Below are 17,095 nucleotides of genomic sequence, written 5' to 3'. Positions count from 1 at the left end.
TAAACGCTCCACCATCATCCCAATCCCGAAGAAACCAAAGATCACAGGACTCAATGACTACAGACCTGTTGCCTTAACATCTGTGGCCATGAAGTCATTCGAAAGACTGGTGTTAGCATATCTGAAGGACATCACTGGACCCTTGCTGGACCCCCTGCAGTTTGCCTACAGAGCAAACCGGTCTGTGGATGATGTGGTCAATATGGGACTGCATTACACCCTACAACATCTGGACAAACCAGGGACCTATGCAAGGATTCTGTTCGTGGACTTTAGTTCTGCCTTCAACACCATCGTCCCATCACTGCTCCAGACCAAACTGACCCAGCTCTCTGTCCCTAGCTCCATCTGTCAATGGATCACCAGCTTTCTGACAGACAGACAACAGCTAGTCAGAATGGGCAAAATCACGTCCGACAGCCGCACCATCAGCACCGGTGCTCCACAGGGATGTGTTCTCTCACCACTGCTCTTCTCCCTGTACACAAATGACTGCACCTCTAAAGACACCTCTGTCAAGCTCCTGAAGTTTGCAGACGACACTACTGTTATCGGACTCATCCGGAACGGTGACGAGTCTGCGTACAGACAGGAGGTGGAGCAGCTGGCTCTTTGGTGCAGTTATAACAACCTGGAGCTGAACACGCTCAAAACAGTGGAGATGATCGTGGACTTCAGGAGAAACCCCCCTGCACTCCCTTCACTCACCATCATGGACAGCACTGTGACTGCAGTAGAGTCATTCAGGTTCCTGGGCACCACCATCTCTCAGGATCTGAAGTGGGACACTCACATAGACTCTATTGTGAAGAAAGCCCAACAGAGACTGTACTTCCTGCGTCAGCTGAGGAAATTCAACCTGCCACAGGAGCTGCTCGTACAGTTCTACTCAGCTGTCATCCAGTCCATCCTCTGCACTTCCATCACCGTCTGGTTCGGCTCTGCTACCAAAACCGACCTCCGTAGACTACAGCGGATAGTTCGGACTGCTGAGCGAATCACTGGCACTACCCTTCCCACACTCAAAGTACTGCACTCATCCAGAGTGAGTAAAAGGGCTCGCAAAATCACTCTGGACCCGTCACACCCAGCACACTCTCTGTTTGAACTGTTACCGTCTGGTCGACGCTACAGAGCACCGAGCACAAAAACAACCAGACACAGGAAAAGTTTCTTTCCCCAGGCCATCTACCTCATGAACACTTAAATGTTCCCCTACTGTGGAACAAACATGTGCAATACTTCCCTCAGACATTTCATTATAGCACCTTATAACTTTATATATATTTATAATTTATAATCTTTTTATTTATTTTTTTTTTTTTTTATTTATACCTGTTACTTGTCACTTGTCTTGTCACTTGTATTGTATGTGTACTGGAAGCTACTGTCACCAAGACAAATTCCTCGTATGCGCAAGCATACTTGGCAATAAAGCTCTTTCTGATTCTGATTCTGATAACTGATGTAAATAATTTTAGACGCGTGCAATAAGCCTATATGCGTGTCAATGGGCCATTACCGGAGAGGCACACCGCAAACATTAGCCTAACACATTTGTGCACTTCATTAACTGGGTATATTTACACATTTCAGCACATTTACACACATTTACAACTGATATTTGCGAGCATGCATCGTTAATGATAATGAGGCAGCATTTATATAGTCAAAATATAATCTAAACACCTACTAGGCCTCCTTTCTAAAATAATTTCTAAATTCTATCTTTCATACATAATGATCTAAACATATCATTTAGGCTACACATACAAATACAAATTTCCTAACCAAGGGGTGTAGCATATGTACACAAAAAAAAAAACAAAAAACATTTTTGACGTTGAAATGGTACGATATATTAAATTCATGGTATAGATATGCACTTTCATTAGATCATGTTGAATATAGGTAGATATCAAATTTCAATACTCTGGATGGCAAGTCCACCCAGTATAATATGTAAGCTCATGTTTTGAATAGCTTGTCAACTAATGCAAATAAGAATAAATACTTACTCATCCGAAATTCTATCCACGGCTGGATCAATTCGCACTTCAAAATACAAACGGTCGTCATCAGAGTAGTCGCGCTCCTCTTCTGATGAAAATCTGGACTCTTCGCCGCTAGTATCCAGGACGAACTGAAGGGCTTCCGCACCGGTGTACCGTGTCATCTTCCCAACGCGCAGGTGACTGAATGATGAAACTTGAAGCGTTTAATGCATTTGCTTGGGGGCGTTTACCTGTTTTGCATAGATGGCTTAGCACATTATCTTGTGAATAGCGCGCTCCGTGAGTAGGCGTGAACGAATTAAAGTCAATGAGCTCGTAATGAGCTCGACTGGAATCGCTCTCTTTTTATACAGATTACAGAAGCTGATAATATTTGTTTTTTATATAAATGACTTCATTTAAAAGCTGCGATCTCAAGCTTTATGCCCGTGGGTCTGTTTGCCTGTTTGACTGAATTTTCGCGGAGTTATAGATCATTTTCGAACGCGTTTCAAATGGGAGTTTACTGACAGAGAGAAGGCAGAAATCGCATCATGTTAAAGTTTCTTTATTTGTCAAAAAGCAAAACACTTTATTTGTATTGTGAGTATACAGAAAAAAAATAGAAACGGAACAGGATCGATTGATGTATAACACGAAAATTAAAGATCAAAATTAACAGAGCATTTTGTGTTTATTTTTCATTGCTAAAAAAAAAAACGAGCAAAACGCGCGGGCGCGTTTTTGGTCCCCAGAGGGTTAAGTTAGCACTTTTAAACATTCGTTCACTTAAAAATAAATCACTTCTAGTTAACGACTTAATAACCACAAACAACCTAGATTTTATGCTTCTAAATGAAACCTGGCTAGCAGACAGCTACAGTGCAACAGTCCTCAATGAAGCAGCCCCTCCTAACTTTACTTTTATGAGTGTCTGCAGAGCTGTTAAGAGAGGTGGGGGTCTAGCTGCTCTTTTTAAAGATATCTATCAATGTAAGCAAATATCATTTGGGAATTACCCTTCTTTCGAATATCTGGGTATTGTGTTAAAAGGTGCTCCACGCATTTTACTCATCATTATTTACAGGCCTCCAAAATACTCTCCAGCCTTTGCTGAGGACTTTACAGAACTGTTATCAACAATTACCTCAGAGTTTGACTGTTTTGCCATTGCTGGAGATTTTAACATCCATATAGATAATGCAGAAAACAATATGGCAAAAGAAATCAAAACTGTTTTAAAAACTTTTGATCTGACTCAGCATGTACATGGACCCACACACAATCGTGGACACACTCTAGATTTACTTATCAGTAAGGGTCTAAACATTTCATTGATTGTTATTAAGGATGTAGCACTGTCTGATCATTTCTGTATTTTCTTTGATATATTGATCTCTCCTGCCACTGAAGCTAGATCTGTGTCTGTCAAGAAGAGATGCTTAAATGAGAACACTAGTGTCCTATTTATGAAGGCTATATCCTTAACACCAAGCATATCTGCAGACTCTGTTGATTTTCTCCTTGATTCTTTTAACTCAAAAATTAAAGGTGTAATTGATGATATTGCTCCTGTGAAAGTCAGGAAGAAGAGTGGCAGACAAAAAGCACCTTGGAGAAACTCAACAGCAGTGCAAAATATGAAAAGACAATGCAGAAAAGCAGAGCGCATGTGGCGGAAGACAAAACTTGTAGTCCATTATAACATCTACAAAGACAGCCTTCATGCTTTCAATATGGAACTAGGCAAAGCTAGACAGACTTTCTTCTCAAATATTATAAACAGCAATTTAAACAACACACGCACTCTTTTTGCTACTGTAGAGAGACTGACAAACCCCCCAAGCCAGATTCCCAGTGAAATGCTCTCAGACAACAAGTGCAGTGAGTTTGCTTCTTTCTTCTCTGAGAAAATCAATAATATCAGAAAGGTGATCAGCACATCCTTGAGTTGCACTGGGGTCAGACAGACCAGACCACCTGAGAAAGTAGTTACTATGTCTGATTTCAAAGAAATTAATGGCAACATTTTGGAAGAAACCGTACAGCACCTTAAAACATCAACCTGCGCTCTTGACACACTTCCCACATCTTTTTTCAAAAGTGTGTTAAACAGTTTAGAAGCAGATCTTCTAGAAGTGGTAAATGCTTCACTTCTCTCTGGGAGCTTTCCAAACTCCCTGAAAACTGCAGTTGTCAAGCCCCTCCTGAAAAAGAGCAATCTGGATAAGACCATATTAAGCAACTACAGACTGATCTCAAATCTTCCTTTCATAGGCAAGATCATTGAAAAAGTTGTCTTCAATCAGCTGAACAAATTCTTGAGCTTGAATGGATCCTTTGACCATTTTCAATCTGGTTTCCGACCGCACCACAGCACAGAGACAGCGCTCATAAAGATAATAAACGATATTCGCTTAAATACTGATTCAGGCAAATTATCAGTGCTGGTGCTACTCGACCTCAGTGCTGCATTTGACACTGTCGATCATAACATACTTCTGGACAGGCTGGAAAACTGGGTGGGGCTTTCTGGGATAGTCCTAAAATGGTTCAGGTCATACTTAGATGGGAGAGGTTATTATGTGAGTATAGGAGACCATAAGTCTGAGTGGACATCCATGACATGCGGAGTCCCTCAAGGCTCAATTCTTGCACCACTCCTGTTCAACCTGTATATGCTCCCAATGAGCCAAATAATGAGAAAGAACCAAATCTCTTACCACAGCTATGCAGACGACACACAGATTTACTTAGCCCTATCGCCTAACGACTACAGCCCCATTGACTCCCTGTGCCAATGCATTGATGAAGTAAACAGTTGGATGTGTCAAAACTTTCTTCAATTAAACAAAGACAAAACTGAAGTCATTGCGTTTGGAAACAAAGATGAAGTTCTCAAGGTGAACGCATACCTTCACTCTAGGGGTCAAACAACTAAAAATCAAGTCAGGAATCTTGGTGTGACACTAGAGTCAGACCTTAGTTTCAGTAGTCATGTCAAAGCAATAACTAAATCAGCATACTATCATCTGAAAAATATTGCAAGAATTAGATGCTTTGTTTCCAGACAAGACTTAGAGAAACTTGTGCATGCTTTCATCACCAGCAGGGTGGATTACTGTAATGGACTCCTCACTGGCCTTCCCAAAAAGACCATAAGACAGTTGCAGCTCATACAGAACGCTGCTGCCAGGATTCTGAGCAGAACCAGAAAATATGAGCATATCACACCAGTCCTCAGGTCTTTACACTGGCTCCCAGTTAAATTTAGGATTGATTTTAAAGTATTATTACTGGTATATAAATCATTCAATGGCCTAGGACCTCAATACATTGCAGATATGCTCACTGAATATAAACCCAACAGATCACTCAGATCATTAGGATCATATCAGCTAGAAATACCAAGGGTTCACTCTAAGCATGGCGAATCTGCTTTTAGCTATTATGCCAGCCGCAGCTGGAACCAGCTTCCAGAGGAGATCAGACGTGCTCCTACAGTAGTCACATTCAAATCCAGACTCAAAACACATCTGTTTAGCATTTACTGAATGAGCACTGTGCCACTGTTCGTCCGACTGTTTGTACTGTACTGTATTTTATTTTATTTTTCTAAACTGTTTTAATTATTCTTATTTCTTTTATTATTTTAATTTCTTCTATGTAAAGCACTTTGAATTGCCATTGTGTATGAAATGTGCTATATAAATAAACTTGCCTTGCCTTGCCAAGTGAAGGAGGAGAGTGAAGAACTGAGTGAAGTGAAGGAGGAGAGAGAAGAACTGAGTGAAGTGAAGGAGGAGACTGAAGAACCGGGTGAAGTGAAGGAGGAGACTGAAGAACTGAGTGAAGTGAAGGAGGAACATCATGTCAAACCTGGAGAAAAACCTTTGAGTCGCTCAACGACTAAAAATACATTTTTAAAGAAAAGAAGAGCCAAGAAATCTTTCACCTGCACTCAGTGTGGAAAGAGTTTCACAAGCAAACAAAGTTTTGAGCGTCACATGATGATCCACACCGGATGGAAGCCGTTCACATGTGATCAATGCAGAAAGAGTTTCAGGCAATCAGCAAACCTTAATGTTCACATGAGGATCCACACCGGAGAAAAGCCGTTCACATGTCATCAGTGTGGAAAGAGTTTCACATACGAATATAATCTTGATGTTCACAAGAGAATCCACACTGGAGAGAAGCCGTTCACATGTGATCAGTGTGGAAAGAGCTTTACAACCAAACGAAGTTTTGATGCTCACATGAGAATCCACACCGGAGAGAAGCCGTTCTCATGTGATCAGTGTGGGAAGAGTTTCAGGCAATCAGCAAACCTTAATGTTCACATGAGGATCCACACCGGAGAGAAGCCGTTCACATGTGATCAGTGCGGCAAAACATTTCTCTGTGTATCAAACCTGAAGTCACACCTGGCAGTTCATACGAAGGAGAAGCCGCATTCATGTTCTGTGTGTGGAAAGAGTTTTTCACTGCAGCAATATTTACATAAACATGAGAAAACTCACACTGGAGTGAGAGAGTACATGTGCTTTGAGTGTGAGAAGACTTTCACTGAACCAAGCAAGTTAAAAGAGCACCAGAGAATTCACACTGGAGAAAAACCTTACAAGTGTTCACACTGTGACAAGAGATTCAGTCAGTCATCACATCTGAAAAGACATGAGAGGATCCACAATGGAGAGAAGCCTTACATGTGTTCACACTGTGACAAGAGATTCAGTCGATCAGAACAACTGAAAAGACATGAGATGATCCACACTAGAGAAAAACCTTACAAGTGTTCACACTGTGACAAGAGATTCAGCCGATCAGAGCATCTGAGATCACATGAGATGTTCCACACTGGAGAGAAGCCGCACACTTGTGATCAGTGTGGACAGAGTTTCTCTTTTAAAAGTGAACTGAAGCGACATGAGAGGATCCACACTAGAGAAAAACCTTACAAGTGTTCACACTGTGACAAGAGATTCAGTCGATCAGAGCATCTGAGATCACATGAGAGGATCCACACTGGAGAGAAGCCGCACACTTGTGATCAGTGTGGAAAGAGTTTCTCTTTTAAAAGTGAACTGAAGCGACACCTGAAGATCCATGCAGTGGAGAAACCACATATCCTCAGTCTGAGATCACAGTAAGTAGATCTGACCTGTTTCAGGTCAAGAATATAAAAGGACATTTAAACTAATTTAAATTGTTTGACGTTGAACTTTCTTGATTTTGTCATTTTAGACATTCACGCTGGGCTGGAATATTCAACCGCTAATGATGCAATGCTTTTTTTTTTTTTTTGATAATATTTCTACTATTTAATTTGCCATTTTAAAGACAAGTGCTGACCAGATATAAACTTTGAGCTGCTGCAGATTCACATTTAAGAGCATTTGGTGGCATTAGTGAAACCAGCATTAAATATTAGCATTTCAAAAAAAAAAAAAAAAAAAAAAATTCAGTTTGTGAAAAGAGTTCAAAAAATAGTTACAATACTGTTTAAAATATTCAGTTTGGGGAAAAAAAACCTTTAAATTAATAGTTACAATACTGTTTAATAAAAAATAAGCATTTCATGTACAAGTAATAAGCATTCATGAACTACACTCTAAAAAACACTAGATTAAAACAACCCATTTTGGGTTGTTTATTGACCAAAATATGCTGTGACTGACTCCATAACCTGTCCATAACCTGTGTGTTTCAGTGCAGAAGGCCTTTACTACAGAAGATGAACTGAAAGACCACCAGAAAATTCACACTGGAGAAGAAGGCCATAACACTTTTAAGAGAGATGTGATTCTGATATTAATTTTTAACTTGTTCTTCATTGTTTTTCATTAGAACATCTAGTTTCTCTTCCACTTCTACTCTCCCATGCAAACGCAAGATATACTTTCATGTATCTTTGAAACTGGACACTTTTCTTCTCTTCTTCTCTTGAGATGCTTTGGCTCTTATAAGTCAGTAAAGAGAGAGAGATCTGTCTCATTCACTTTTACTTAATGTTTGTATTTGCTATGTAATGATTGATTAAACTCTTTACTCATTTTATCAACATCTCATTGTTATTGTCCATTTTCTTATTTTCTGCTGATTCTGCTTGAATTAGTTATTTTAGTTCTGGAAGTCATGAAGTATCCTGATATGATTGCTTTTTGAGCTTTCCATGTTTTGCCCCCTCTACGAGGCGTCTCTATGCATTGAAGTGGAACCTGTTCTTCCCGCCGGGAAGACCCCCGAACTTGCCCGATTAGAGTCGTGCTTTCCTTCCTGCAAGATGGGTTGGAGCGAAGGCTGTCTCCCTCCACCCTCAAAGTGTATGTTGCCACAATAGCCGCACATCACGATGCAGTAGAAGGTAAGTAATTGGGAAAGCACGACCTGATCATCGGATTCCTTAAGGGTGCCAGGAGGCTAAATCCGCCTCGTAATCCGCACCCCGCTGCCCCCAGAGGAGGCAGACCCAGCCCTAGACCCCCTCTGTCCATCTGCGCTCTGTGTTGTTACGTGGACAGAACGCAAAGCTTCAGGACCTCAGATCAGCTCTTGTCTGTTACAGAGGCCAGCAGAAGGGGAAGGCTGTCTCCAAGCAGAGGTTAGCCCATTGGCTAGTGGATGCTATCGTTCGGGCTTATGATTCCCAGGACGCGCCTTGTCCACCCAGGTTGAGGGTATTCTCTACTAGGAGTGTTGCCTCCTCCTGGGCTTTGGCTCAAGGCACCTCGCTGACAGACATCTGTAGAGCTGCGGGCTGACTGGACACCGTTTGGCTCCTCAGCGAAAAGTGTTTGTGTATGCGCTTGCTTCCGCCTTTATACCCGCACTGGTAGGCGGGCCGCGGAATGCAAATCTTGCATGCCAATGTTCATTGGCTCGGTTTAATTCACTCGAAGGCAATTGGTCTCCCTAGCGTGATCCCAATTCGTTGGAAACTCCTCCGACAAGACATCTCCGTTCCCTACTCAGGGAACGAGGGTTACCATACGTAACAGAGACGATCTGCTGAAAACACTCTTTATTTCATGACAATAGTTCCTGTTTTCACCTCATTTATTATGCTATTGTCTTCAGATCTCCTGTAACTTTTCACTTAAAGCTCATTTCATTGGTGTCAGCAGACTGAGAGTATTTGTTGGTTACTCATTTATTTCTGTCTATGATTTTAACTGTTTTTCTTACCATTATATTTGGAAGAATTTAAATTAATTATATTCTTTTCTATAGTTCTAGATACCTGTATTTTAATGAAGAAGCAGAATAATATTAGGATTAGTAATAAAAATAATTAAAAATAAAGAATGAATTGGCATCAGTTACTGTACGATAAATAAATAGACGCTTAGAAGTGTCATTAATTATAAAAACAAACTCAGTAATTGATATTTTTTATTTTGGTAGATCAGCTCCTCCCACACTGGAATACATCATCAGTGAAGCTCCTCCCAGTACATTCACATCATCAGTGAAGCTCCTCCCACACTGGAATTCTTTCAAAAGTGAAGCTCTTCCCACTGCAATCACATCATCGGTGAAGCTCCGCCCACAGTAATTCTACAATAAATGCTGTAAATTCCCATCAGCTACAAGTGAAGACGAGCATCAGGAAGAGCTGAAATCTGCAAAGACTGAGTTTATTAAAGAGGACAGTGAGAACATGAGTGATCCAGAACCTTGCAGAATGAAACACACTGAAGATCCTGAAGAACAAAGAGGTTGGTGTTTATTCTTCATTCATTCATGATGCTGAGGAACATTCATGTTAGAAACATTCAAGCACTTCATCACATTTAGATAAACAGTTAAACAATGAAATGGTACAGAATGTTCTGGGTTTTTTCAACAAATGGACAGTAAAGGGAGGTTTGAGAAATGTTTATATTGATTGTCAAGTCAAGTCACCTTTATTTATATAGCGCTTTTAACCCTCTGATGTTCGACTCCGCCAGTCGGAGATCACAAAAATTAACATTAAAGAGGTGTGTGAACTCGCAAGTACGATGTCAGGCACTGTAATTTGCTCTGGCCCCCTTCCTGTTCGCAGGAGTGATGAGATAGTTAGTAGATTGTCCTCACTCAATCACTGGCTGTCCGAGTGGTGTCCGCAAAATAATATAGAATTCATAAACAATTGGAAAAGTTTTTGGGGCACTTTTGGGGCACCTGACCTGTTGAAAAGAGATGGTATTCATCCCTCCTGGGATGGTGCTGCTCTTCTCTCTAGTAATATGGCTCATAGTCTTAGAGCTCAAACATGACAATCTGGGTCTCAGGTCAGGAAGCAGACAGACTGGCTAAACCGACCGTCTGCTAGCTGTCTCACGTCACCAAGGTCAGATAAATCCCATCACATAGAACCTCTTTCACCTAGATATCATCATATAGAGACTGTGTCTGTTCCCCAAATTAGGACATACAAAAAACTCCTAAACCCATTCAAGGGTAAAAATTTAATTGATGTTCAACAAATAAAAAACAGACATAATACGAATGAACAAATGATAAAGCTTGGGTTGCTGAATATTCGATCCCTTACTTCAAAAACAATCATTGTTAATGATATGATCACTGACTATAACCTAGATGTGCTGTGTTTGACAGAAACCTGGCTAAAACAAACAATTACATTACTTTATATGAGTCCAGCCCGCAAGATTACTGTTATAAACATGAACCTCGTCTGAAGGGCAAAGGGGGAGGTGTTGCTGTAATTTATAGTAATATCTTTTTTATTTATAGTAATAATTACTGAGAAGTCTTGTTTTAAATATAATTCTTTTGAAGTGTTGTTGCTAAATGTAACACTGTCTAGTGTAAATGATAAATCACATTTAACTTTTGTGCTGGCTACTGTATACAGGCCACCAGGGCACCATACAGACTTTATCAAAGAATTTGCTGATTTTCTGTCAGAGTTAGTATTGGCTGCAGATAAAGTCCTAATTGTTGGTGATTTTAATATACACGTGGATAACGAAAAATACGCATTGGGATTGGCATTTAAAGACATTCTGAACTCTATTGGAGTTAGACAACACGTGTCAGGACCTACTCATTGTCGTAATCATACTCTAGATCTAATATTATCACACAGAATAAATGTTGATGCCGTTGAAATTCTGCAGCAGAGCGATGACATCTCAGATCATTATCTAGTGTTGTGTAAACTTTATTTAGCCAAGGCTGCAAAGTCGACTCCATGTTACAAATATGTGAGACCTATCAATTCTGCCACTAAAGATTGCTTTATCAATAATCTTCCTAATCAGTTTCATCATCTCAGCATCCCAGATAGCTTAGAAGAACTTGATACTGCGACAGAAACTTTTAACTCTCTCTTTTCCAGCACTTTAGACACAGTTGCTCCGTTGCGCTTAAAGAAGATTAAAGAAAATAGTCCAATGCCGTGGTACAACGAGCACACTCGGGCCCTTAAGAGAGCAGGCAGAAAAATGGAACACAACTGGAAGAAAACAAAACAAGAGGTATTTCGCATTTCATGGAAGAAGAGCTCGATTGCATACAGAGAGGCTGTAAAAGCTGCTAGATCTGCTTATTTTTCAACCCTATTAGAAGAAAAGAAACATAATCCTAGGTATTTATTTGAAACAGTGGCTTAACTAACGAAAAAGAAAGCTTCAAGCACCGAAGTTTCCAAGCAACACAGCAGTAATGACTTTATGAACTTCTTCACTTAAAAGATTGATAATATCAGGGACAAAATTATAACTATGCAACCGTCTACTACAGTATCGCATCAGGGAGTGCATTTTAGTCTCCCTAAGGAAACATTTGATTCATTCGTTGCTATAGGAGAATAAAAATTGACTAAACTCGTTAAATCATCTAAATCAACAACATGTATGTTAGACCCTATACCGACTAAGCTACTAAAAGAGATGCTTCCAGAGGTCATAGATCCTCTTCTTAATATCATTAATTCATCTTTGTCTCTAGGATACATACCAAAAAACTTTAAGCTGGCTATGATTAAACCGCTTGTTAAAAAAACGCAACTTGATCCTTCAGAATTAGTCAATTACAGGCTGATCTCAAATCTACCTTTTCTGTCAAAGATATTAGAAAAAGCAGTATCTTCACAACTGTGTTCCTTTCTTGAAAGAAATGATATCTGCGAGGATTTCCAGTCCGGGTTTAGACCGTACCATAGTACTGAGACTGCCCTCATTAGAGTCACAAATGATTTGCTCTTATCATCCGATCGTGGTTGTATCTCTCTATTAGTGTTACTCGATCTTAGTGCTGCATTTGACACCATTGACCACAACATTATTTTAAATAGACTAGAAAACTATGTTGGCATTAGTGGAATTGCACTAGCATGGTTTAAATCATACTTATCCGACCGTTATCAGTTTGAAGCAGTAAATGAAGAGATGTCTTATCGATCACAAGTTCAGTATGGCGTACCACAAGGCTCAGTACTAGGACCGCTGCTGTTCACTCTGTACATGCTACCATTACGAGATATCATTAGGAAACATGGATTTAGCTTCCACTGTTATGCTGATGATACTCAGCTGTATATTTATTCAAAACCTAATGAAACTTACTAGTTCACAAAACTAACGGAATGCATAGCTGATATAAAAAATTGGATGACTCTTAATTTCCTACTTCTAAATTCTGAAAAAACAGAGATTCTAATTATTGGACAAAAAACTTCCTCACGTAATAACCTAGAATACTGTCTAACACTTGATAGCTGCTCTGTTAAGTCTTCGTCGTTGGTTAGGAACCTGGGTGTGCTCTTTGATACCTATCTTTCATTTGAAAGTCACGTGTCTAGTATCTGTAAAACCGCATGTTTCCATCTTAAAAATATATCTAAATTACGCCATATGCTCTCATTGACAAATGCGGAACAATTAGTTCATGCGTTCATGACCTCAAGGCTAGATTATTGTAATGCTCTACTGGGTGGTTTCCCTGCACGCTTAATAAACAAACTACAGCTAGTTCAAAACGCAGCAGCTCGAGTTCTTACCAGAACCAGGAAGTATGATCATATTAGCCCAGTTCTGTCAACACTGCATTGGCTCCCTATTAAACATCGCATCAATTTTAAAATATTGCTGATTACTTACAAACCACTAAATGGTTTAGCTCCACAGTACTTGAGCGAGCTCTTAACGTATTATAGTCCTTCACGTCTATTGCGATCTCAAAATTCCAGCCAGTTAATAATACCTAGAATATCAAAATCGACTGCTGGCGGTAGATCCTTCTCCTATTTAGCACCAAAACTCTGGAACAGTCTTCCTAACATTGTCCAGGAAGCAGACACACTCTGTCAGTTCAAAGGCTGCATAGATTAGGTCAGCTGGAACTGGGAACACTTGCCATAAATCCTGATGTACTCGTTACATCATAAGAAGAATGGCATCTACGCTAATTTTAGTGTCTTTGTTTATCCCGAGGTTTTCCTGCAGCCTGCCGTATCCAGATCTGACGAAGGACCTTCGCCTGGACCCGATGTCAACGCAGTGATGAAGTGCCAACTAGTCTCTCCCTATGGAGGATCCCTTTACCACTCTACAGATAAAGCGTAGTCGGAAAACTCAATTCGCGTACCTACCCCGAATCGATCAAATAAAATAAAATTCTGTATCAAAATTATAAGGAAACACCAGTACTTTGTTTAGGCTTGGTTTGTAGGGAATTCCAAACCTGCGCACATATATTCAAACACGCATAACTATAGAACCAATTCTTAATGCGCACGTGAACGCCATCGGCGTTTATCACAGGTTCGCGTTTAAAGTCTGTGTAGAGAGAATGGTGTCGTCTTAGCGGCCCTAATTTAATAACAAATGATCGTTGCGACGGAAGCGAATCAATCAAAACTAACTTTAGCTGGAAAATTTCTTTATTAAAGAACCGCTATGAAGCCAAAACAATCTTACCTTAAATTATACGTTTATCTCTGTAAAGCTGCTTTGAAACAATCTACATTGTTAAAAGTGCTATATAAATTAAGATGACTTGACTTGACTTGACAACTTCACCTGAAGCTGTCAAAAGGCCGGTACATGAAGAACATAGCTAACGTTACCACAAAACTGAGTAGCCTTATAACATTTTACCAATCGAACAGACGCGGCAACAACATTATACGCCACACAATTTCGCCTAGCCTATCTGACAATTTTGGGTTCAAACACGCCCTGCACACCACACATACTGAACAGTGTTAAATTTGAAAAATACTGTTCGATAAAACTGCTTGGTTTGTTACCACAGTTATCTGTGTGTTTCCTCAGTGATGAAGTTCCACATTTGCGGCTATCCAACACGAAATGCAGCAAAGCCTTTCACAATATTGTTTTCTTCAGATAACTCCAAATTTCTCCCACACACTGGACTTGATTTTTGATGACGTATTGTCGACAACTTTACAGTCTCCACTAGCTATTCTTTTCTTCAACTCCTCAGCATCCATCTCGACGACTGCAGATTGCGCGCACGGTTATGATGAATTTTTAAAAGTGAAAATAGGTATAGAGACTCCTGGGAGGGCATGGGCAAAAAAAAAACTGATGTGAATTTTAAATTATTTTATAAACTTGAAATACAGCCATATTTTTATAGATGTGTTCCTAAAAATATGCATATATTTTTACGTTTTCATGTGATTGTTTTAAACCCGTGTTTAGCCTGTGTGCAACCCAACCCGCACCTGTATCCGACACAGTTGGATATTTTTCACCAGTTTGAGCAAAATTTGCGGGTCACCCGTCGGGTACCCGAACCCATGCAGGACTCTGGAACTCAGTGCAAGGAAAAGTCTAGTGTGAACGGCCATTAATAATTAAAATGTTTTTAGTCAAATAAATATCCATCTTAAAGATGGTGTCAAAATATGGCAGTATTGTATATTTTAATGTTAATATCATGTTAGATAATTGTGTCATTGATCAAATTAATAGTTCTTGCTAAAGAAACATGGGATTCGTGCCTATAATGTTTTGAAGATAATAATTGGAAGATAAATTTATCTCGTTCATGTAAAGTTTTAAAAGACATATTTATAAAAAGGCATCAAATTATCATATTTTATAGCAGTTTTCTACTTTCGTTTCACTTTATATTTCTCTCTTTGAATTATTTTGATGTACTGAAAATTAAATGTAATCTTTTTTTTCTTTCATGTCAGACCTAATGGAAGTGAAGGAGGAGAGTGAAGAACTGAGTGAAGTGAAGGAGGAGAGTGAAGTGAAGGAGGAGAGTGAAGAACTGAGTGAAGTGAAGGAGGAGAGTGAAGAACTGAGTGAAGTGGAGAAGGAGAGTGAAGAACTGAGTGAAGTGAAGGAGGAGAGTGAAGAACTGAGTGAAGTGGAGGAGGAACATCATGTCAAAACTGGAGGAAAACCTTTGAGTCGCTCAAAGACTAAAAAGACATTTTTAAAGAAAAGAAGAGCCAAGAAATCTTTCACCTGCACTCAGTGTGGAAAGTGTTTCACAACCAAACAATGTCTTGAGATTCACATGAGGGTCCACACCGGAGAGAAGCCGTTCTCATGTGATCAGTGCGGGAATAGTTTCAGTCAATCAGCAAACCTTAATGTTCACATGAAGATCCACACCGGAGAGAAGCCGTTCTCATGTGATCAGTGCGGCAAAACATTTCTTAGGGCATCAGAGCTGAAGTCACACCTGACAGTTCATATGAAGGAGAAGCCACATTCATGTTCTGTGTGTGGAAAGAGTTTTTCACTTCTGCTAACTTTACATAAACATGAGAAAACTCACACTGGTGTGAGAGAGTACATGTGCTTTGAGTGTGAGAAGACTTTTGCTACAGCAAGCAATTTAAAACTGCACCAGAGAATCCACACTGGAGAAAAACCTTACAAGTGTTCACACTGTGACAAGAGATTCAGTCAGTCATCATCTCTGAAAAAACATGAGAGGATCCACACTGGAGAAAAACCTTACAAGTGTTCACACTGTGACAAGAGATTCAGTCAGTCAGCAAATCTGAAAACACACAAGATGATCCACAGCAGAGAGAAGTCGCACACGTGTGATCAGTGCGGGAAGAGTTTCTCCTTTAAAACTCACCTGAAGCTACACCTGAAGATCCATGCAGTGGAGAAACCACTTAAGCACAGTCTGAGATCACGGTAAGTAGTTTATTTTCATGTGCTGAGCAACAAAGTCTCTTCTGTGTAAGTTAGCTACACATCACCCTATAGCCAAATCTCTCCTCTCCACCTATAGCCGGTGTGTGGTGAGCACAGGACACTTTGTTGATTGTTTGATATCTTATTAACTCGTGTTCAACCAACAGGAATGTCTAATTTGTCAGTTCAGATCAATGCAAAAAAACACAAATTCGCTCTCTGACAGTAGATGGCGCTCATGTTAAGCAGAAATACAGCACTACACAGGGCTCTAGACCAGTGTTTCCCAACCTTTTTTCAGTCAAGGCACCCTTTGAAAATTTAAAAAAATGTGTGGCACCCTAAACTAGTGTTGTCACGATACTACTTTGATACTATACCTTGAAATGTATACATTTTCAATACCACAGGGAAGAACTGCCATATAGGCCTAACTGCCATAGAGATATTTTTAATATTATCAAAAAAATGTGTCCATCCATTTAAAGTCTAGGAAATCATTAATTTCTTCTGAAGAGATCACTTTACATGATAACATATTTAAAGGGCACCTATTATGCAAAATTCACTTTTACATTATGTTTGACTTTTACATGATGTAACATAAATGTGTGTTGGCAGTGTGTGAGCAAAACTACCCTAGAATGATAAAAATCCACCCAGTGGTTTTTTTACAATCTCAATAAATCATAAGCACTGTCTCAGAATGAGCTGTTCTCAGATTCGGTGCAATGTGACGTAGAATTGCACAGACCCCACCCACCAAGTTGATTGACACTTCAGTTTGAGCATAGACCCGCCCTGAGTGAGCTGGAGAGTTGTTCTCTCCATTGTTTCGACACTGGCTTGAGCCGCTGTAGACCAGAATGTCTCCTAAGCGATTGAGGTGTTTTGTTGTTGGATGTAAGAATGAACATAGCAGTCTTCATTTACTCCCGTTGTTAGTTG

General features: G+C 39.8%; 3 protein-coding genes across 3 annotated transcripts in view; all 3 read left to right on the top strand.

Annotated features, from left to right (window-relative positions):
* Positions 1-17,095, top strand: part of LOC309494460 (uncharacterized protein) — a 310,444-nt gene that overhangs the window by 129,001 nt on the left and 164,348 nt on the right. The window contains exon 2 of the mRNA XM_082163833.1: positions 15,178-16,147. Within this exon, the coding sequence (XP_082019959.1) occupies positions 15,178-16,147 (970 nt within the window). The remainder of the gene's footprint in view (positions 1-15,177; positions 16,148-17,095) is intronic.
* On the top strand, positions 2,907-8,258 carry LOC309494428 (uncharacterized protein). Its single transcript, XM_082163773.1, has 2 exons — positions 2,907-7,143; positions 7,708-8,258. The coding sequence occupies exons 1-2, from the start codon at positions 5,693-5,695 to the stop codon at positions 7,733-7,735; spliced, it is 1,479 nt and encodes a 492-aa protein (XP_082019899.1). The 5' UTR covers positions 2,907-5,692; the 3' UTR covers positions 7,736-8,258.
* The window catches only part of LOC309494322 (uncharacterized protein), a 243,868-nt gene continuing 236,279 nt past the window's right edge, over positions 9,507-17,095 (top strand). Inside the window, exon 1 of the mRNA XM_082163610.1 lies at positions 9,507-9,715. Within this exon, the coding sequence (XP_082019736.1) occupies positions 9,658-9,715 (58 nt within the window). The 5' untranslated portion in view covers positions 9,507-9,657. The remainder of the gene's footprint in view (positions 9,716-17,095) is intronic.

The sequence above is a fragment of the Leuciscus leuciscus genome, assembly GCF_965113295.1.
Source record: "Leuciscus leuciscus genome assembly, chromosome: 1".
Classification (NCBI taxonomy): Eukaryota; Metazoa; Chordata; class Actinopteri; order Cypriniformes; family Leuciscidae; genus Leuciscus; species Leuciscus leuciscus.
The sequence above is the reverse complement of the archived record's forward strand: the minus strand, read 5'-3'. Positions and strand labels throughout refer to the sequence as shown.